Source organism: Euwallacea similis, chromosome 13 (genome assembly GCF_039881205.1).
Source record: "Euwallacea similis isolate ESF13 chromosome 13, ESF131.1, whole genome shotgun sequence".
NCBI classification, from domain to species: Eukaryota; Metazoa; Arthropoda; class Insecta; order Coleoptera; family Curculionidae; genus Euwallacea; species Euwallacea similis.
The window spans coordinates 1851087-1873957 of record NC_089621.1 but is presented as its reverse complement, the minus strand read 5'-3'; the positions used below and the strand labels follow the sequence as shown (position 1 = coordinate 1873957).

The 22871-nt window shown below is 35.5% G+C and overlaps 1 protein-coding gene across 2 annotated transcripts; it reads right to left on the bottom strand.

The window, feature by feature from the left end:
* Positions 1 to 1144: 1144 nt before the first annotated feature.
* cad (caudal) lies at positions 1145 to 22061 on the bottom strand. 2 transcript variants are annotated; one of them, XM_066396460.1, is made up of 3 exons: positions 21913 to 22061; positions 11950 to 12441; positions 1145 to 2860 (listed from the first exon to the last, which is right to left on the bottom strand). In XM_066396460.1, exons 2-3 carry the CDS (start codon positions 12419 to 12421, stop codon positions 2616 to 2618), a joined length of 717 nt encoding a protein of 238 aa, XP_066252557.1. In that variant the 5' UTR covers positions 12422 to 12441; positions 21913 to 22061; the 3' UTR covers positions 1145 to 2615. The 2 variants fall into 2 exon arrangements, with proteins under 2 accessions (XP_066252557.1, XP_066252559.1); XM_066396462.1 differs by lacking the exon at positions 21913 to 22061 and having other exon boundaries at positions 11950 to 12952.
* Between the last annotated feature and the right edge of the window lie 810 nt (positions 22062 to 22871).

Here is a 22871-nt window from a genome sequence, read left to right as displayed (position 1 = left end):
TATTTCTTGTATAATTTTCAGCAGAATTCTTACAGAGTTGAACAAAAATTGCCATTTATTCAGAAATAAAAGTTTTTGAGGAACTTCATATTTCCATTTTGTTGAACCCATTCATAAGAAAATTTCATTTTGATTGAGTTTTTGAGGTACCGCAGTTTTCAATCTGTTTGAGCGCATATTTAAACCTATAGTCGGCAAATGCTTATACAGTTCCTTTTCAAATTCCTCTAGCTATCGCACAATACCTGAAGCAACCGAAATCTATAGGGTGGCACAAAACTATAGTGTTGTATTCGGGAAAACGATTTAGGTGATGCCTCCGTTATCTTCACTTCTTTCCACCATTTTTCTTCTCCTAAAACCCGTTATTCTCTAAATAAAGCTTTATCCAATCATCAACTCTAGGCGTCATATGCGGACTGTATAAGAATGGCCCCTCATGAGAGGAATCTGAAACGATCAATTTCAGCACTCTCTGAAGCTTCTACAAAGAGTTCCTGGAGAAACGAACTTATGGACGTCCTATGATTTTTTGAAACTCTCTCTGAAGAAATCATTACTAAAACCTCATGAAAGCTCTTAATAAAGCGATTTTCTTCGGGTACCTGAAACCCTTTGAAAAGGTTTTATTTTTAACCTGGACAAACCTAAACAAGATCTTCAAATTCTGAGACTCTCGAGACAGCTCGGAAGAAACCGAATTAAGTAAACGATGTTCTTCAGAAAGGGAATTAAGGTTCGTTGACGGGCTGCATGATCCTCAATGATCTAATTTGAAACTCTTGAATGTTATTTCTAGTAAGAGGGTACTAAAGATTGATCTCTCCCACGGCCTATTCATTAGGGTAAATGCCCGGTTTTTGGTGGCAGAAATCACTTGAGAATAATCCTCGTCAAAAAGTAATGTGAATCTCCTTTAGCAATAACTGTTATCGACCTACAAACTGAAAAATTTACCGCCCGAAAGGCTTAAAAGATTCTCAAAGTTGAGTATCAGTTGACACTAACGGATTTCTTCCAGTTTGAACTTAATCAGAAGATCAGAGAACAAATAAACTATAAATTATGATCAAGCTTCCCTGCCTGCGATAATTGGCGCGATAAGGAACACATTTTAACATGGAAATGATGAAAAGACGGGGAGTTGTATGTGAAATACATTTATTTCATTATTCACTATAGCAATAAAATTAATCTCACGTGACCACAAGTAGGTGTCGAAGGCCACAAATTCATACTACACGCTATACCTACTATCTACAAATTATATAAACAAAGGAAAAAATCTTACGAAAAAATCTCCGGTATGAAAATGCCGAATAATTATGAACTACCGGACATTAATAGTTAATAATGTTTATTAGTTAGTGTTATCAATGTTAATACCATTAATACTATTTAATGTCAATATTAGTATAAAGAGTCATTAATGTTTTGCAATTGATAATTCTTCGGCATTGTCCATTTTAATCTTACATTTTATATTTTTTTGATTATCATTTTAAAAAATTATACTTGGGGGATCATTGAATATGATTCCCCAACTACCATTCAAATATGATACTACAAAATACTACAAATCAAAACGAGCGAAATCGAATTGAAAATCGATTTCGCTCGAATTGATAATTTTCAGATGTAGTCAAATTAACAGATTAATGTGACTACATCCAAATGTAGTAAAATTCTAAAAAATAAGTGCTATATTACAAATTGTCTCAGAGACTTATATGAGTATATGTCTCAAAGGCTTATATACTCATATAAGCCTCTGAGACAATTTATGAGACAATAACATTAAATTTAAAGTTTCTTTTTGTGTCTAATACTATTATTAGACACAAAAAGAAACTATAGATTCTGGATTATTCCAGAATCAGACCGTTCAATTTTATTTCAAAGAGTTAAATACAAATTTAACTTTTTCACTCTTTAAAATAAAATTGAACGGCCTGATTTTGAAATTATAACCGATTTTGCAGTTATAGTGGAAAGGAACACCTTTACACATTGTAGACTTATGAACAAGTATTGTTAATAGGTCTACAATTTTTTTTAGTTTTTACCAAGTTTTACTATGTCCCCTAAAAGGATACACAAAAATGTGTACAGTTTTTAAAAACTTTTATGTCATAAACACAGAACTTTAAGGCCTAGAAAAGGCGAAAAAGGTATAATAACAAGTATAGTAAAACTTAATAAAAACAAAGTTTTACTATGCCCCTTAACAGCTCCAAGAAATTCAATAAAAATATATGAATTGCACTATATTGCAAGGAGCTAGATTATTACACGGCCTGCTGTATACTATAAGCAATTTTCCGACCGACCACATGAAACCTTTCACTGCCTCAATGGAAAGTTTCAAGGCCGGTCGGAAAATTAATTATAGGCTGACAATGGTGTTGGTTTGCCTTATTCCCATAAACGACGACAGGCCCTATGATAATTTAGGATCACTTCATCTAATAATATGTATCTTCGCATAATAGATCTTACATTATGATTAAATGAAGCGTCTCTAGATTATCATCATAGTCTTCATCATAATCTAGGACCACTCAAAATTATGTGTGATTCCAGATTATGATGAAGAGTATGAATAAAGCAATTGTTCAATGTATGAACATTTCAATCTGGGATTTCTCTTCTACCCTTTTTTTGTTCTGCTTGCGCTCTTTGGCACGTCGATTCTGGAACCAAATTTTGACTTGACGCTCTGAGAGACCAAGGGCATGTGCCAACTCAGTCTTCCTCCTAATGGTGATGTATTTGTTAACCAAATTGAACTCCTTCTCCAGCTCCATCCTCTGATGATCTGTGTAGACAACGCGGTATTTGTCCTTCGTCCTAGTTTTTCCTGCAACAAAACATTTCGAATTGGAGGCTTTTCCGACAAAAAGGGCCACTTTTTGATTGCGAACGAATCAACATTGAGTATTGGAAATAATCTGTTTATAAAGTAGTTGAAGATGTGACGCAACGCCCCCGCCCGCCCCCATCGCTTTCTTCCAACTCAAGATTTACCCTCATGATGTATTTGCATTTCTGCTACAATACTCACGTTGTCAGGTGCTTGGAAGGGTTTGTTATCTTCCTCTACAAACATTTGCCGACATTTTTCATCTCACCGCCGGCTAATCCCCTCTAATCGTCGCTATCGACTCTTATCAAAGGTAAATGATACTAAAGCCCCGTTTGCCGCGTTTTAAGTGCTTAGTACGAGACCGATTATTATTCAGACTTCGGATCTGGCAAATTCCAATTAGATTTTCATTAATCTGTTAATGTAGTCACATGTCAATGGATTCGTCACAAATTAAATATTTCCCAAGTTTTCACCACTTATAGGCTCTTACGGCCGCCAAAAAAAAAAAAATACTAAAAATGAACAGCAGAGCAAGCCGGAAAATTACGAGGATTTACCAGGTGTTATGCCATAGAAATGTGATCTTGGAGGATAATAACGATTAGTCCCAGTCATGCTATCGCAAAATTGTTCAGTCACACATTCGATCTTTCCGATTAATCTTTGAAAGATTATTGAGCCAATCAGAAGTGAGAACTACCGTGGTGGTTTCGGGAGGAGGAACTATAAATTCAAGCTGAGCATTGTCGTTTTTGGTACGGATCTAAGTTTGGTGCCAACACTAAAAACTGGGTTACACCTTAAGTTTTGCAGAAAACTTTCTTTCCACTGCCGCAGTAACTGATAGAATTAACACAAAAAGAAGTTTAATTAAACATTGATATTTTGTAGGACTCGACGTCGCGGCAAAAAGTCAGACTTCCCCCTCTGACTTTTTGCCGCGTTGGGACAATCCAGATCCTCTGATCGATCATCGTGTCACTTCGGAGACCCGAACGTAAACGACGCGATATTCCCGGTCCTGTCAAAGCAAATCGATTTTTAAAACTGTGATTGTTACTTGGTTTCAGCGGGTCACAATCCCATATGAACATTCATTACGGTTTTATGAAATTTACCTGTGACTCCGCACAAACTTTTCCAAATTTCTTCTACATTTTCACTCGAAATTTGATATTTTTTGCGAGCGAAGCGAGAGGAAACGCGGAGCCGCCATTAATACTGACAATTGAAGCGTTATTGTTTTGTTTACAAAGCCTTTGCGACAAAAAGCGTTGCTCCCGAGAAACCACGTGTCGATTTGTGTGTTTTGGACAAGCAGAGCAATAAAATCCCTGAATAAAACCACAAAAACTGAACAAAGTTCCTCGTTTACAGCTAAGTTATGAATTTGCCCTCAGCCGCCATTACGTATCGTGAAGATCCAGAGTTTGACAGGTAGAAAATCTCGATAAGAACTATGGACATTATGCTCCTGATTTGGCCCTCACATCGACATAATCTTACATAGTCAAAGGCAGTGTTCACAAATTCCACGACACACATACGGGCATCAACGTTGAAAAAATAAAAAATTAAAATCAAGAACTACACTTTACAGGATCAAGGTGGATTTAATTAAGAATCTAGAATTTCCTTCAAATTGGGGATCTAAATAGATGCTTAAGGTGTGAAGAATAAAAAATCATTATTCGAGAGATTTACTGGCGGCTAATAGGTACTGGCGAACAATATCTGGAACATACATTTTTCTGAAAAACCGCCACTCTTTTTTATTACAGATAAATGTCAGAAGCCCATCTTGGTAACAAAACTGCTAAATTCATTTGGAATCCCCTTGAAAAAATTGCTATTTAAATCCGAACAGTTGGCCGAATCAAATAGAGCAATTTTTCAGGACAGTTAGAGACGTTAAGCGAAGAGAAAACTCGGCGCCAGGCGTCGTTGAGCAATCCTGTATCGTTGTGTAATTGCCATGGTGCGGTTCAGCCCCCGCAGTTTGAGGTTATGCGTCCCTAGGGCTCCATTGGCGCTATTATCCTGTGTCGTTTCAGGTCTCTGTGGCGGCAACTGGCTCTAACGGCCCTCTGTTAATTCCACATTCGCGATTTATGTAATATGTTTGTGTCGTCTGGGCAACCACTGAGATTCCTCTTTTTCCCTTTAAAGCAGACCTAGAAATTTTGATGGAGCCAAGTGACAAATGTTCATTGCTGAACCTCCATCCGAAGTGAATTCTAGCTATAGCTCAATAAAACAATAATTGGTAATTATTTTCTCAAATAAAACTAACACCACCACTATAAACCCGTTAGTTCAAATAAAACCACCATTAAAGTGAAATCAAAGGTATCATAAAAGTAGTGGGTTTTCGTGATTTTATGCCTTCCTTCAACCCAACCGATAAATCTCGTTTAATATTTCTACATACATGAACAAAAGCTTTGTTATGTTTTATTTTAATGATGTTATAAAGTTCTTCTAGTTCAATAATCTCCTTAGCTACCTCGGGGGTGCATTTCGACTCCCGTTCTTATCCTACATTTCAGCTTGTTTTTATCCTGTCATCATGTCTTTGTCAATGTGTTTTATGTTTTCGTGCATTGTAATTTATCTTGTCGAACACAAGTTGTGAGCCATTGTCGACACTGTCAGCCCATCTTTCAATGGATTTCACGCTAGCCAAACATCAAGCCACATTTTTCATGTCAGATACGCTAAACAGTCAATTAGGGGGTGTAACTGTGGCGAATCCAGTGTTTACTTATTCTTGCTGGGGGCATGCTGTTCTTTACCTGTTAAAGGATGGATTATGTTCATGGAAGAAGTTTGTTGAAAGTTAAGCTAAAGAGGAAATAATAGATTTATTAGTGTGGAAACAACTAGCATCTGAAAATTGCGACTGATTGAAACGCCACACAGAACACAAAACGGGCCTCTGACACATTAAGTAGGGTGCACCCCGTGACCAATACCATTGTGAAAGAGGTAAAATAATCTCAAACCTGCTGCAAGCGATGTTCGTGGAAAAAGTTTAGAGAAACCGTTAAACGCCTTGTATCATGACTGCCAGTAGGTTCATGATCATCATGTTCGGTTTTGACCATTTTTTCTTTACCTGAACTCATTTTTCTTTATCACTTAATTGCAGGGAAACCAGTTGCTACAAGAAAAAACATTGGCTTTGTTGTCTGACAAGTTTCCTCGACGTTACGCCTATAGAAAATGATAGGGTAAACTTAACAAAATGAAGGTTGCGGCATTTCCATTTCAAAACGTAGGGATACACCACTTTATTCAGTTGATGTGCATTAAGAACATATTTTCACTCTAGGAAGGAGAATTATGTTTTCCTATCTCTTGAAAAAACCAAAAAACGAATGAAAAACAAAGAAAGCCAAGCCCAGAATTCTGTAGATTAGTTCACGATTAAATTTAGAATATTTATTGTTTACGAAGAAATAGGTACAATAAATAGAAAGTACATCTGCTTTGCGGCCATTTCATTGATTGTGATAAAAGATAGGGCAAAGAATTTGAGAAGGAAACAAGCAGAAACGATTACTTTGAAGGCTAATTCCCCTACCAACATTGATCTATATTGTTTATCCTAATGAGAATAGAATTTGGAAAAAAAACCTATCAGGCGCTATACTTATGTGTGATACGTAAAGTGAATAGAAATTTGTTACATTTCCTATATAGGGTGGTCCAATTGTTATAGGCCACTATTACTACCTTCTAAATCGTAAAGTTTGGTTAAATTAGACAAAAATTGTCAAACTTAATGACATGTTAAGATCTCGAGGCACTGTTGCCAAAATTTGTTCGGTTTCGGAAATATTGGGATAAAACGAAATTTTGCCGAAACGGTCTTTTGTAAATAAATTGAAAGCTAAGGGTTTTCGAAAAAAGTTTCCTTACAACATTTTATTGGTTTTTAAAGCTCTACACACTAATGTTAAGTTCTAAAAAATAGCACTTTTAGTTTTTAAGATATCAACACTAACTTCAATTTTTTAAATATGGACCTGGATTCAATTCAAAAATGACCTGGGTCATTAATTTAATTTCTTATTTCAACAGAGGTACCTAATTTATTTTGTTCTATATTAGCATTTTAGGATTACAGCAAAATAAAATTTAGTTTCCAAAAGACAAACCTAAAAGTATAAGAAAACGAAACTTGAGTTTTTTCCCAATACTTCCGAAATCGAACAAATTTTGACAACAGTGCCTCGAGATCTTAACTTATCAAATTTAACAACTTTTCTCTAATTTAACCGAATTTGTAACGTTTCCGGTTTAGTCCTTAGAAGATAGCAATAGTGGCCCATAGCAATTGGACCACTTTATAGAGAATATACGAGTATCCCCGAGATGGATAAAACTTCACGTTCACATTTTTGGTTAGTTTTGATGTCCCGCTCGTGTTCAACAAGTCATAATTCCTTAAATGAATGATTTGACCAGAGATGTGTTTTATTTCTTATAAAGAATATACGAGTAATCCCGGGATTTATGAAACTTCATATTTTGGGTTAGTTTTGAAGTCCCATTCGTGTTCAAGGGCTCATAACTCAAATTTTTTAAAGAAACACCCCGCGTATTATTTGATAGATAAATTCTAAGATTCATTACGAATACTTTAAGCAGAAATTTGTTATATTTGTTATATAGAATAAGCGAGTAATCCCAGGATTTATGAAACTCGTGAAAAAGTTATCGTCACTATTCCGTGTTGACTTTGTCTCACATTTCAAAATCAATGAATCGCATAAATAAGAGACTGAATAATACCACAAAACAAAAAATATTTAAGTTATTAAAAGTTCTAAAATTATTGAAATTGAGCCAGTTAGGTATTTTGTTATTTTCATGAGCAGATTAAACTTTAGCACATACCGACACCTGATAGGCAAAAACCATAATCTATCTGATCTTATCTAATAATCTACATTCAGTAATGGCAATAAACGAATGAAATCATGGATTAGTAAAAATTCGTAAGTGTGCGCCAGAATGATCATTGCAAAAACACGTGATATCTTATTAATTTTTCTCTTAAAAAATCTGAAATATTAATTTGTGTTTAACTTGTGTGTTGCTTATCGATGAGATAAAGACCCTCTCTAACCTCTAGAGCCTATTTTGGCTGGATCTTCCTGTAAATCATCCTTAAGCTCTTGATGGTGTTAAGTTAATTAATCTCAGATAAGACCCACCAACGATTACTCCAGACAGGGTAACCACCAATAACATCAAATAATATTCTATTGCTAAACATTTTCTGAATCTTCGGCTATTAACGAAGGAATTCCCGTTAATTAGCGATAACACGTTTTGACAACACTGATTTATTGAATAAGAGTGCGTAATACCGCCTCGAGGTAACCATAAAAGCCAAATAGACATTAAGAAGACTTAGAGTCCGGGCCATAAAGCGTTCTGGTTGGCCCTTTATGGCGCTAGCCCGGACCAATCTCTTCGTTTGATACCCGGGCCGGAATTTTATAGGGGCCAGATTCCTCAACTTTTATAGCTTTGCATGTTAAAAGAGGTTTTGTACATAGGAGCGGCTGTGGCACATAAAACGGTTATTTCTTACTGTGAGGGTCAATTCCGTGATTATGTTTTTTAACACATAATTATTAAGTCGGTTTTTATTGTTGGTAGAAATGCTGCGGCTTTCAATCAGAGATTTCAATAAATATGTCACGATCAAAGATGTGGGACAATAGAGGCTTAGGATTTGACTGATGGACCAAGCGCATAAGCGCCAAGTGCAAACGTCTGACTTAATGTCTAGAAACACATAATACACAACATTCATCAACAGCCCTGCAAATAAGAGTATTTCCCTATAGAATTGGCATTTCCTCCCGCAGTGCGAGGTCTAGGTCAAATGGCTCCTGCCCATAGCTTTATGGATAGGAGCTATGCTCGCTAGTTAAATGCAGCTGAGCTTTTTTCTTGAAAAGAATAATCTTGAATACTAATAAGAACGACTTTTCCAAAAGTAGGTATCACTCCAGTTTTTGAGATCGGATTTAATGGAGCCTAGACTGGCATGTAACCTCAGATCTGACCTCATGCGTTACAGAAGCCAAACTGCAGGAAAGTCCCGCGTACTTTTTTCTCGATTTTAACTTTAGGATCAAATTTATATTCAGGAGAAACTTAATGTTGCAATGTATAATATTAAAGCGTGATTGAGTGCCAATTAAATCATATTTTGATAATTTTAGGCGTTGCAGTTGTAGGTATAAAACAAAGCATTCCAGGTATGCACACAGTACACCCTTGTCCCCAAATATTTTAACATATTTGCGTTACATCCGGTATGATAACAGCACTATACTCGAGGACAACATTGAACATCTTGTAATAGACTTCCTGAGACTAAACAAATAAAGTTTTGTGTTTAGCCAGTGTTCGTTGCTTTTTAGCAAATTTGCTTTCGTGTTGAGATACGTTTAGCTACAGTTAAGTTTTGTGGTTTCCAAATATTGCCTTAATTAAATGTAGGAAAATTTACTGATGAAAAACTCATGTAGTGGAATAATTGTTGGATTCAGTATTCGGCGGTTGTTGCAATGTTCGACAATGTAGGTATTGAATTTTGGCAGGCGTGACTCTGACAAAGGGTATTTTTAATGTTAGTACAACTGTGACAATTGGACAAGACTTAAATTCAGTATTGTCAGAAGTATGGTAACTTCAATACATGTGATCAAAATATGACTACAAACACCTGCGCAAAAGACAATATTATCAACCCTTGATTACCATGTAAAACGTCATGTGTACACTGATAAAACAATAAGTAAAGCATGCGTATATCGATTGGTGACGATATATCCACAATCTCCTATTTTCAAATCATGTGATTAATGCGTTTTTAACTAATTTCGAGTAAAGGCCAAAGCGGCATTAAGCTCAAAAAGCCCAATTTTATTTTAGGGACCGTTCCGCATTTAACCTAGCCTAGACAGAACAAAAATTTGGTCAAAGACATCTCTGTTGATTTTTTTGCTGATTTTGGCCAAACCGTTGACAAATTTTACAACTATGATCCCTTCGGCTTTCATCAAAGGACAGACGCCTGGTTTGACAAAGGCGGGCAATAAAATTGTTTGTTGTAGGTATTCGATGTCTTATTTTGACTGTAGGACCCAACCTTTTCATTGTCAGATATGATGGATGGATGGTCGTAGACCCATTTGCATAATGGTTTATACCCGTACCTAAATGAGGGTAAGAGGGTGAATTATTCAAGGATTAGCAATTTGTCACACGCAGTTGGTACTAAAAGCCACAAAAATACTTTAGATGGGCAAGAAAGAATGTGTTAATTGCTATGTCGCTACTTGCGAACTTTCAAAGACGTGGAAATTTCACAATATTTTAAATCTGACAAATTTGGAGTCCAAATCGTTAGATTGTTAAGTAAGTCGAATAGACAACAACAAGCACCAACAATACGAGTTTGGAAAAAACTACCAAAAAGAGCAATAAATTAAGTGCCTTTATTGGCATCATAACTTTGAATTGAAGGTACTAATATTAGTAGTGCAAATAGATTGTGTGAGAGTTATAAAAGTATATATGGAGAAACTTCATAAAACAATAAAATTTATGAACTAAGAGCAATTTATATTCTTGAATCCTTTATTATCATATTTCGAGATTTGTGGATTTGTCGAATTTCACATGTGCATGGGAGAAAATCTGGGCGACCAGCGATTCTGGTGGAGTGAAGATCTAGAGGCACAGTTTATTAACAAAAGCTTCCTCCAAATTTCGAGAATATAAGCATATTCTTTACCAATTTTTCATTAATTCTTAGGAATAGAGTACATTTTCATCAAGAAAATTCCTATTTGAGGATATCCGAGAACTCCTCAAGCTACAGTCACCCAAATGAAGAAACATATTCTATTAGACACTTGATGAATGAATAGTAGATGTGGACAATTGTATCCAAAGCTTGCTCTGAACTACATATATGGGAAATTACTGCCAAGCGAAAATTTTTTAGTTTAACTAAAAATTGTGTTTTTTATCATATAATTGGTTTCCATTTTTTGACATGCAAAATACCGTGTTTTTCACTGTTCATGTCTTTATTAGGTTCGCAGATTCTTTCCAGTGTTTTAAGTACCAATTATGAACCCAAGATGAACGATGAAAATTCATTTTCAGAGTAAAATCATTGTTAAAATAGCCATTGCATCAACAAAGCCCAGTTTGATTAATTTAGACGAATCAGTTGAGCTTTTAACGGTTTCCAGAGTTGAAAACCCCTGGAAACAGAATTTTCGCTGTTTTAACTTACTTAAATCTCCTTTGGTCAATTTGTACGATCAATGCGAAATAGACGCAAATTACCAAAATTGATAAAATCACGCTTTAAATAAGTTAAAAATGCAACGTTTATGAATTTGTGCATTAAAGGCCCATTCGTTCAAATAAGGTGCAAGTAAAAATTTAAAGAAATTGAATAAAATCCTGAATCTAAGTAATTATAATTTCTAAATTAAATAATAAAGAAGACCCACCAAGACATCAGTTTACGCATTTATAAATTGCATTTTACCCTCAAAAATGTGTAATTGATCTACAAAAGTTGAAATTGATACATAAAGACCCAATTTAAACTGTTTCATTGCGAAAGATCATCATCGTTGGGAAGCGACGGATCAGTCTACTTGAACCTGAGCAATGATCATAAACGCACCAAGTGTATATAAATCCTAATCGTTTGATTTGACTTATGAATTAATACCACAAAAGTGTCTTCCAATTTGAATACTTTAGGTTCATGACTGCCCAATCTAGCATTGAGTCTCAAAGATTTACTCTGAACTAATTGATCGCAAAGGAAATAAAGTTTAATTGTAGCTTCATTAAACGAACAAAGAGGGTTATTTAATTCTCCAAAATATGGCCAGAACTGCATATAGAGGCATGCGATGGAGGGGCGGCCAAAATGAGGGCGGTAAGGGTTGTAGAGGGGTTAATGAAATGATAAAATTACAACTTTTTTATAGTTTGCCTAACAAAAACTCATTACTCACCTGGATTGGGGTGACTCTGGTAGCCATTTTTCTTGATCCATTCAAATGGCGACCTTGCCGGCGGCGGCCTCACATGGGTCACCACCTGCTGCTGCGGGGGAGTAGAATTCATGCAGGATCTATTGGGACTACTCCCGACGCTACTACCCGAAGATCCCATCGGGGAAGTTGGGGGATGTTCGACATTTCCATTAGTTGGGGCGCCACCATGGAAATGGGGCATTCCCATCCCTCGATCATTATATGGTAGAAAATGATCGTGGAGTGGGATTTCACCACAATGATTGACAAAATCGTTGTGGTGAAAGACTTGCCGGGACTCTTCCTGCTGGAGAAATGCGGGATGAGTGTTCAATTGGCCCCCTTGGGGGTACGCGGCTGGAGCGTACCACGAATGCATGTGGTTGTTGTTGTAATTCTGAACAGCTTGTTGGCGGTACATGTCAGGGTGGTCAAAGTATGTAGATGTCATCTTTGTCCATGGGGCACGGACTAAAATGGATAAAAGCACTAAATGGTCTTATTCCCACACAGTCCGTATAGTACAATTGCCGAAATAACTAAAGATCCAAAATTCAACACTAAGTAGTCTTAATTCCCGAACTAACGAAAAATTCACAAGTTGGTACCGTGCGCTTTAAACTTGGCCGATCGTCAACAAGTAACGACGGACGAATACACTCAAGCTGACGACTACAAAAATCTAACGGGCACAGGTCCTGATAGGGACCAAAAGAATGGAGGGGCGGACTCCGAGGGTGATGGCGACCAATCAACGGAGCTGTTTCGGAACATGGCTGCAGAGGACCCCTTGCAGCCAATACAAAAGGCGGACCTTCAAGCTGGCGTTACAACTTTGTTATTAGGAAATATTTAATTAATCGAAAAGTCTAATCTGATGCCCTGAATGGTGTTTTTGTTAAGTAGAGGTGTTAATGTTTGTGTGACGGCTGTACCGATGGAAATCTCTTCGATTGAGGAATACCATTTGCGTAATTATATATGGCCAATGTTGATCTTTGATTATGAAGGGATAGAATTAAATCGTGATGTAGTTGAGAGATTACAAGAAAAATAGTAATAATAAAGGATTGTTGTTGGGAAATTATGTGCGAACATAAAGTGAAATTACGCCAGCAAAAAAGAGTTTTGCTTTTAAAATAAGTACCCTGACTAAGTCGCGCACCTTATGCCCATGGACTACATACTAATATATATTGAATAAAAACTTTTTATACTATTGCAACACTACATGAGCTCACTCGTTTATTAATATCATGTGATATTATATGTAAAATATGTATTAATATACAGGGTGTTCGGAAATTAAATGTTTTGAGACGTCATTGTAGAGATTAAAACAATAAAAAAGCGTTTATAAACATACACCAAAAATTGCTTTTTAAAGGGCTTAGAAGCAATTAAAAGGGGAACTCTGAAAATGGTTTTTTTGGCAATATTTTCGACACGGTTTGCGCTAAAATTATGCAATTCGGCATACTGTAATAAGTTGGAATGGGAAAACTTTTTTTGTATTAATAACTGCAGAATTTCTTCAGGGGCGTTTGGAGAGCGGGTTTCCTGTGTAGATATGACCTTAACTTTTTTATTTTTACATTTCTTAATTTTTGAAATCAAATTACTGAATCACAAATATTTTTAACTAAAAAAGGCTCTCTTATTTCATATCGTTAAAATAGACTGTTTTCCAGAAAAATGAGTCTTATAAACCGATGAACAATTATATGGACACGAAACATTTGAAAAAAAGATTAAAGGATCCATCGAAATACACTGAGGCCATTTTCAACATTTGGTACGAATAACTGATAAATTCTTTATAATATTAGTCTGGTTATTGCTGGCAGGTAAAAAAAAATTCTATTACAAGGGTGCCCACTATATTTATTAAGATGCATTCCGATGTCCATGAAATCGTGCATCGGTTCATAAAAATTAATTTTTCTGAAAACCGGTTTATCCTACCGAGATGAAATAAAAGGAACTTTTTTACTTAAAAATATTTACGATTTAGTAATTTCATTTTAAAAATTCAGAAATTCCACAAATAAAGAAGTTAGGGCAACATTTACGTCGGAGATCCGCTATACGTGACACCACTGAATAAATTCTGTAATTATTAACACAAAAAATGTCTCTTCCCAATTCATTACAGTTTATTGAATTTCATAATTTTAGCGCAAACAGTTTCGAAAATATTGCGAAAAAATCATCTTCAGAGTTCCCCCTTTAAGGAATTCTAGTACCTTTAAGAAGCAATTTTTGGGGTATGTTTATAAAAACTTTTTTAATTATTTTAATATCTAAAATCACTTTCCCAAATATTTCAACGTTATTTCCGGACATCCCATATACAGCTAGAGTCCTGCTTGGCATGCCACTGCGTATTTTGCAAATTGTTTATAAATTTCAGGATTTGTAGATAACATTTTACTTTATAAAATCACATAAATATATAACATAAGATGAATCTGAAAGACTTAATGGATTTTTCAAAAACTCACTTTATTTTTCTATCAGTTAAAATCCTGCTTGGCGCGCCATTGTTTATATACTAAATTATCTATAAATTTCAGCACTTGTAGTAAACATTTCATTCTAGAAAATCACAGAAATGGCACAAGATAAGTTGATTCCAAAAGGAATTACGAATTTTTTTTTTAATTCACGTTATTTTTCTATGATATATTTCACTTGGTTTGAATCCTGCTTGATACGCCACTGTTTATATAGTAATCCGTTTATAAATTTCAGAGATTGTAGAGAACATTTTACTCTACAAAACGGCCTAAAAGTCATTGACGTGGCTTAATTCTGAAAGAAGTTACGTATCTTTTGAACAAGTATTTCTGACGACCCCCCAATCCCGATAGAGAAATCCTTGCCGTTCAGGTCTCATTAGCAAATCCTGGCCTCTCAAGTCCGAAAGAGGACTTCCAGGTCTGAAAAATGTTATGAGTTCCTGAATATATAAATTCAGCACCTTCTGACGAATCACTGACTTACTAAGGTCTTTTCCTGTTTCATAGGGAACTAGACCTTGCTTTAAGTGACTTTCAAAGTTAGCATGACGTGCCATCTGCAGATTATCTAACGTTAGATATCTTGATAAAATCCTTATCGAATAGTAAACGGAGTTCCACTATTATTCACATTCTATCACAAAGTGTTATCAACGTAAAGTTCCAAAACCTTGGCGAATGTTGATAAGCGGAAATTGTCTTTTATTAGTGGCAAATTCGGCAGATACGCAGTACCTCTTATTGTGAACAAAATCTAATCCGTTTGTTGTTAATTGATTTGGTACTAATTTATCTTCACTAAATCAAGAAAATCATTTATGTTAACGATGAATTGCAGAAATCTTAGGGTGCACTTTTGTGAATTCTAATGAAAATCTCATTTTTACTAGAGAAAACCCGATGTGGGACCGTCCCGATTAGCCCACTCCGATTGACCCACCATATCAAATCTATTTAAAATGCATTTCCCCTTACTCTGCGTATTTGCAACTTTCAATTTCAAAATTCAGAGTATCGTAAGTATTAAACAAATCAGTATGGGTTCTTAACGATAACTCCCCGTTCTCCAATGAATTTAAACAATTCATGTCATCAACGAAGGTGAATCTAGCAAATAGAGCGGATTTTTCCATTATTTAGCCATGTGGGGCATTTTTTAAAAGATCGTTGAACAATAGAAATCTATCATGGTTAGTATCTTTGCAAAAACTGCCAATAGACTCATTGGAATGCTCTGTATGGCCTCTATCTACTGTTAACCAGAACTAACGCGAACTAACTTGAACTAACGTAAATGCACCACATGTAAGGATTGAATTGACTGCAAAAAGTTGTTGATTCGGAATTCTTTTAAATTCAATTTTGGCCTTTCTGATCTTGTAAATTGGACCACTGTAATCCTTGCTGATATTAAATATTTTAAACGTTCCCTCTTAAGGCCTAAGAATTTCTCTAAAATCTTTATTAGTTATAGGCTCAATTCAAGTGAATCTAAAGTGCTCGATATTTGGTCGCCTTACTTGCCCAATGCCCATTATTAGTCAATATTTGAGTCCCCTGTTCAATACACGAACGTCTTTATTTCTTCCGCCTTTTCCGTATCCATCACCGTTTTCTAGTTTTTTGCCAAATTAGCTAAAAATGCTTATGCTTCCAGTGTCTTGATTTTGATTTTCAATGGTATAAATATGTTGGATTTCCCAATGCTATTAAATTGTTAATGCTGTTTTTGAATGACCATTGATTTACCACACAAAAAAAGTTTGATTCAATCTATGTGGACTGCAGTGGGTCAGTAAGCGGCAAATTCCTCAAATTTCATCTCAATGTCTCAAAAATTCAAGGGGCAAGTGTATGAAGAAAAAGGAAAATGGGGATTGAACTTTAACACCTGTGGATCTTGGAGCTTTAAGAAGTAAACATCCTGTGTATTAAAAGGGTATTCTTCTAAATTGGTAGGTTTGTGCCCTTCTAACAGAATGGTAAATTATGCATCCTACGTTATCTTATTGTCCGCAAAACAAAATTAGACATGGTGAAAATATCAAGGTTCGGGAGATAGAAAACCTTGTCCGACCTTATTTTTAGATAAAATATTTGATTTATGGCTCCCAATTCAGGTACTACGAGGCTCCTTTATGCTTCTTAAAAGGGAGAGAATGTCATCTGGCGACTAAGAATTATGGGGCAATAAAAAAATGGAAATCCCCACTACGTGTCCGATGTCCCATATACGAAGTTAAATTAGAGACCTCCTTCTCAGTTTAATAAATTCAATTAAAATTAAAGTTAAATGATTAAAAACCGAATACCCCCCTATTACGAAGCATTTGCCCAATATTTCCTCCTAGAGACCCTAAAGAGTGTCCTAGAAACAATGGTACAAATGAATACTAAATGCTAGGGGATAAGATATAGAGCAATTCAGTTAAACTTATCTTAAGCAAAAGTGGCTTGTTTTAATTCTGCAGTGCATCAAAACAATTTTTATAATTCTGTAAATTAAACAGACTTAAAGCCACCCCTGCAAAGATTTTTGAGTACGCTAAATTAATTTAAAATTTTTGTGGCGCCAGACGCAGGTACCGAGGTACAAGAAATCGCCCTAACTACTGCATCGGTGCTGATGGCTTCAACGTTTCTATAAATTTTGATACCCGGAACTTCCACATCAAAAAGGTATTCTACAAAAAATGGTTACAATCTACAGTTTAACATGTACAACATCTTAAAATCTCGCATTCCCCATTAGGTGTCCTTGCTTGGAAATAATCCGGAAATTCGTTTCTTGAACTTGTTTCTAGTGAATATCTCCAAAGGAAAAACTTAATATCTCGCTTTTAAATTCATTTTAGCCGTAAAATTAAAAGGAACTTTCTAAGTCCCGTAAATATTGGCAAATACACATGAGACATGGCATTGAGACAAATATCCTAATGTCAATATCTCAGAGACTGTGAGAACTAAGGGGAAACATTTAAATTGAACTTTAACACTCTACATATCTTAAAGCATTGAGGGACAGCCATCAAATTTGCTAAATTTGTTTTTTTTATAATAAAATTATCGGTGATTTGTAGGGTGTCTTCCTTTTTCAAGACATCCTACACAAGGTGTCCATTAAACATACGCCAAAAACTCAGGGAATTATTTCCTGGACTATTTCAAGAATATTTTGTTCTTTGGCGATTTTTAAAAAGCCTCTTTGTTACAAAGATACAGGGTTAGAAAAAATCTCGAGAATAGTAACGTTTTATTACTAAATATTACATATAAAGCTTCTTAATTTACAAAAACTGTTGAAAATTACTACCTCGAGTGAAGTAGTCATTGTGAGGTCCATCTCGATCAATTCATTTCTTAAGAAATTCGCTTTATCGGTAAAAAGAATCGTCAAGTGGACCTCGCTTATGCCTGCTCGATCCCTGGACTTAAACCTCCTGGATTATTTCCTATGAGGGCATTTAAAGTCATTAGTTTATAATACTCCAATGGAAAATGTGGAAGATTTGAAAAGTCCGAGCTTTGCTGGGCATAACTCGATAAGAATCGATCTTGGTGTTTTTAAAAGAGTTCAACACGCAATGAGGAAAAGATTAGATTCTTACATCCTAGTTGGAGGTAGTCATTTTCAACAGTTCTTGTAAATTATGAAGCTTTACATATAATATTTAGTAATAAAACGTTACTATTCTCGAAAATTTTTCTAACCCTGTATCTTCGGAACAAAGATGCTTTTAAAAAATCATCAAAGCACAAAATATTTTTAGCATAGTCCAAGGAATAACTCCTTGAATTTTTGCTGTATATTTAATAGACACCCTGTACAGTAAATATACATTTACCCCAGTTGACAGTCAAAAAATCTGTTACTTGATCAATTTCTCAGCTTTTTTACTTCTCGAATGTTTTTCATATCTCTAGCCGTTTTCCATCTTGGGAATAAGATAAAAAACGCCTCAATTTGCTCGTATTCGCAAAACTACACGAGAGACGTATGGTATTGCACCTAATCAATAGAAAAACATCGTGGAGTGGTTGCAATTTTCGCAAGTAGCTCGAAAACAATTAAAGATGGGAAAAGAAAGCCAGAGACAAGAAAGTAGCTAAAGGGAACAGGGAATTCGGATTTCAAGAACTGAGCGGCCAGTGGTTCGCCATGAAAAAGTTTGCGGCGACAAGAGCGGCCTGACGCCTGAAAAGGGATCATCCTGCAAATCCCAACAAAGACTTTTAAAAACTTCTTGTTTAGATCGTCAGAGTTCAAATTTAATATCTCGAAAACTGAAGCAACTTTGGGAACTATGGGAAGCATTTGGGTTCGCGGAATAATTCCAGAGGACATAAAAGAGGACAAATGAGGTTAAAGCAAACCATTTATGTATTTCTAAAGCTCCTGAGAACAGAGATAGCATCCTTCAACTTTCCGAAGTTGTGGGATTTTTAAAAAGTATTTTCTGTATTTTCATTCCATACTTTCTTAAGTTTGATCCCTCTAATCTTATTGTGCGCTCGTTTTGTTCAATGGAACGAACGACCGTGACAAATTCATATTCATAATTTCCTGAAGAAGTCGTGACGGTACGTTAAGATAGTTCCACCTAAACAAACCCTCTCAAATAAGGGCAAGACATTCAAGGACGGGCAGGCTTTGAAAGGATATCGAAAAGTCGTGACGCCTGATTCCTTGGAACCTCATTATATTTGCATTACTTAACAAAAGCCCAGGTTTTGCAGGTCGTAAATTCTTAAAATCGCCCACCTACACCTAACATCTATGAAGAATACGAAATACATCGAAAAGTCACCTCCTTAGGCCCACCTGTGAGAATTTTCACACTTTCTCTACATTTTCTTAGCTCGTGTTGAGAAGAATTTGTACTCATCCCAGCTGAAACGATGATAAGTTATGCGCGAAATATGCATTCAAACAATGCAGATATTCCTACTGGAATGTCTGCTGGCAGTTTTCCAAAAATGCAGTCCTAGTCAGCGACACACTTCGAATTTTAAAATTTGAAGAAGTTATCATGACGTAAATATGACCTCATACAACTGACGTAAGTAGTCTGCGATCGTCTTTTATACATGTGTGTAACGTTAAAAGCCAAAGCGGCTCGATTAGAATGACGTGGAACTCACGTCAGCTCACTACCTAATCTATACTTGTAAGCCTGTAGCTCATTGAACATAAACGGTAAAGTCAAACTCGGATCCTTAAAAGCATTGAATGCCATTAGACGGTTAAGCAGATGGTTAGCAACAGAATTTACAACCTGAAAGAAAAAAACGTGAATTTGACTATATGAATTATCCTTGAGAGAGGTGTAACACTTGAAATTCCATACTAAGAGAAAAGCCTTAAATATAACATAATTATCTTAAATTCAATTTTGGCCTGGAATTTTCAACTGAACCACTATGATCTAATTTCCCCATTACTAAATGTGGATTAATTAAGACCTAGGAGCGTACTCGATTAGGTTATTTTAATAAAATAATTTAAACAAAGCTTGATTAGAACTCTTCTAATTTACTTTTGGCGTGTCTGGTCATATAAGTTTGACCACTATGATGATTTTTCTATTTTAAACTGCATCTTTTCGTCATTATTTGTCCCATAATCTAGGGGAGCCAAATTACCACTATGACTAATGTTACAAATTCAACTGTTGTGGTACCATATTCTTTCTTTTACTGAAAATTAACCATTACACAGGTACCCTATGAGGGTCAAATTATTGACTACTTGTCACTTTAATACGAGCATAATTTCCATGGAAACAAGGCGACAAACCAATTTCAAGGTTTAAGAAGGCAGTACCATCACGGCTCATGCAAGAAATTGTACGTATTGTTCGCAGTTCTCGACAGTTTTATTAGAGGATTTTTTTTATTTTACCGATTTTTGCTGGAATGCTTTTTTACCATTTTTTTATACGTATCTTTTCCTTCAAATTTATTCCTTTGAATCGATGTTCGATACGCCGCTGCCTCTTCTCAAATAAGAGCTTATTTCCCACAGTTTTTAAAAGTAGAGACTAATTGTAAAAATTGCAGCTGCGTCACTGCGTCGTTATAAAAATTAATGATGTTGTTGGTCTGTCAACACATTTTTAAAATATTTTATTAAAGCCAAATTTGTCCTGCCTTCTCCCATTTAGAAGTTTTTTGATAAGCCACTGAGTTTTCTCAATGATCTTTCTAATGATTTTAAAGGAAATGTTCGTTTTGACATCTGTTTAAAAAAATGTGTACGTGGCGTGGGCAATAATTAATTTTTAAATGCTAGAATTTTGCAGTGACAATTTTTCCTGATTAGCCTCTAGAGAAATTAATCTTGACACATTTCCGAGTAATTGCAGAGGATTCCTTAAATCTCGGAATTTGTAAAAAATGCTTGTGGCCACGAAATTGTAGAAATTATTATTTTTTTTAAATATTACAAATGAAATACCAGGTCAGTGCCGTGACAGGTTTTCAAATCAAGAAATAAAGTTTTGAAACTTCATTTAATTTTCTTCTAATCTACAATGGCGTAGTTCTTTTTTTAACGCAAATATTATTTTTTAAAGAAGCTGTTAATTTTTTTATACGTCCTGCGCAAATCATGAGCTTGATACGCCACTGAGTTTCCCATAGGATTTTTTAACTTCAGTTTGAACTTTATTATGAATTTGGAGCTTTCGGTTTCTTTAGAAAATCAGTGGCGTAGCACGTCCTTGAAGTCTGTTATTAACTATTTGGATTCCATAAAGGTTTGAATACCGGTGATACTGTTTCTTCTACATGCAATGAGATTAGGGATTTGAAGAAGGGCCTTAATGTTATCTTATGCGATGTGCAATAAACCTTTGATTGCATGTCTTATTCTAACTTAGTTTCTAAAGGTAAGTATTATTTAGAGATCAGGGTTATTTGACATGGAGGTCCGCAAGGTTCGATACTGCAACCCCTCTGGTTTTATGATAAATGATTTCTTAATGACATGAATGGAGGGGTTTCAGGCATCACCACTGTATTGTTTGCCGATGATACAGCTTTCATAACTTTTAAGAAGGAGTTGAAGGGTCTGCCCCTTTGGGAGCTAAATGTCTCCGAGACGCACTTTGGTACTCGAGGTATGGACGACATTAGAGAAATTTATTATGAGGAAATTCAGGTTTTCAACGCTATCAGATGCATTACGTTTTCAGGTAGCAACTCTAGAACGCTTTTTATGAAGCTTAACATTAAGAGATGCAAATGAATAATGGTCTTAGACCATTATCGAACATGGACTGAAATACGAACATTAGGAACTACAAAGACGTGCTCTGTTATTTCTCACACGAATTCCTGGCTAGATTGCATGAGGAAAATACTCATACATACTCAGTACACGTAAAGATGTATGAAGGAAAAATCTACATATACTTACTTAATGATCAGCAGGGCCGCAAGAGTTCATTTGTATGAATTTGAGGCTAACATAACTTATAAATTTTTGGACCTTCACATTTAACTAGCACTTCTGAACTCAATATTTGCAGTCAAGTGTTCAATTTCACAGAACGAAGAAGATAAGCCCTATTGTAGTCGCATATTTACATTCCCAATAGCAAACAAAAAATAAGTGTACGCTAAGTTCAAAACAGCTTTTTCTCTGTGTACGAGTGTTTTGTGCTATGAAGGCCCTATTTTGAATCTTCAATACTACTGAATACTACAGAAAACAATATAATTTTAAAAATCAACTTTCGGGTTTAGAGGCGCACAAATGCAAATTCGTTTGAGTAGGGTGATAGAGCGCATTGAATCGGTTAATTTCAGTAATTTTCTAGGATAATTGCTCCACGTATTCCTGAGATATCGGCGCTCGAAGGTTGAAAACCGGCAGTTAAGAAGAAATAGTAAAAATGTTCGAATTCCTTGAAATTGAGGAAATCTCAATAGAAAAACTCTAAGGATCGACTTCTATACCATAGTTACACACAGAATAAATCTGATTTTCTTTAACGTCGCACATTCGATTTTTAAGCTCAGGAAGTATTCTTTAACCTGTTACGCCAAACCAACAATCGGTCATATCCCCAAATACATATCATTTAAAGTGCTCCATATTCTCCGCAATATGGAGGCAATAAATCAAAATTCGGCATATGTCGAAGGCCTTGCACGCAAAGGGGCCTCCAATTTTTGCGATTATGATCATGTAAAGAACAAATAAAGGGTGTTAAGTACGAAGTACCAGAACCCACATGATGAGGTATAATTTAGCTTTCGATGTATTTCAAGCCGCGCCGCCAATACTGTGAACTTCAGCAGGCCCATTGGGGGCTTTATGCATGAAGATAGGCGCACATTTTAATGCTGAATTTGTCCCAAAATATTTGCCCT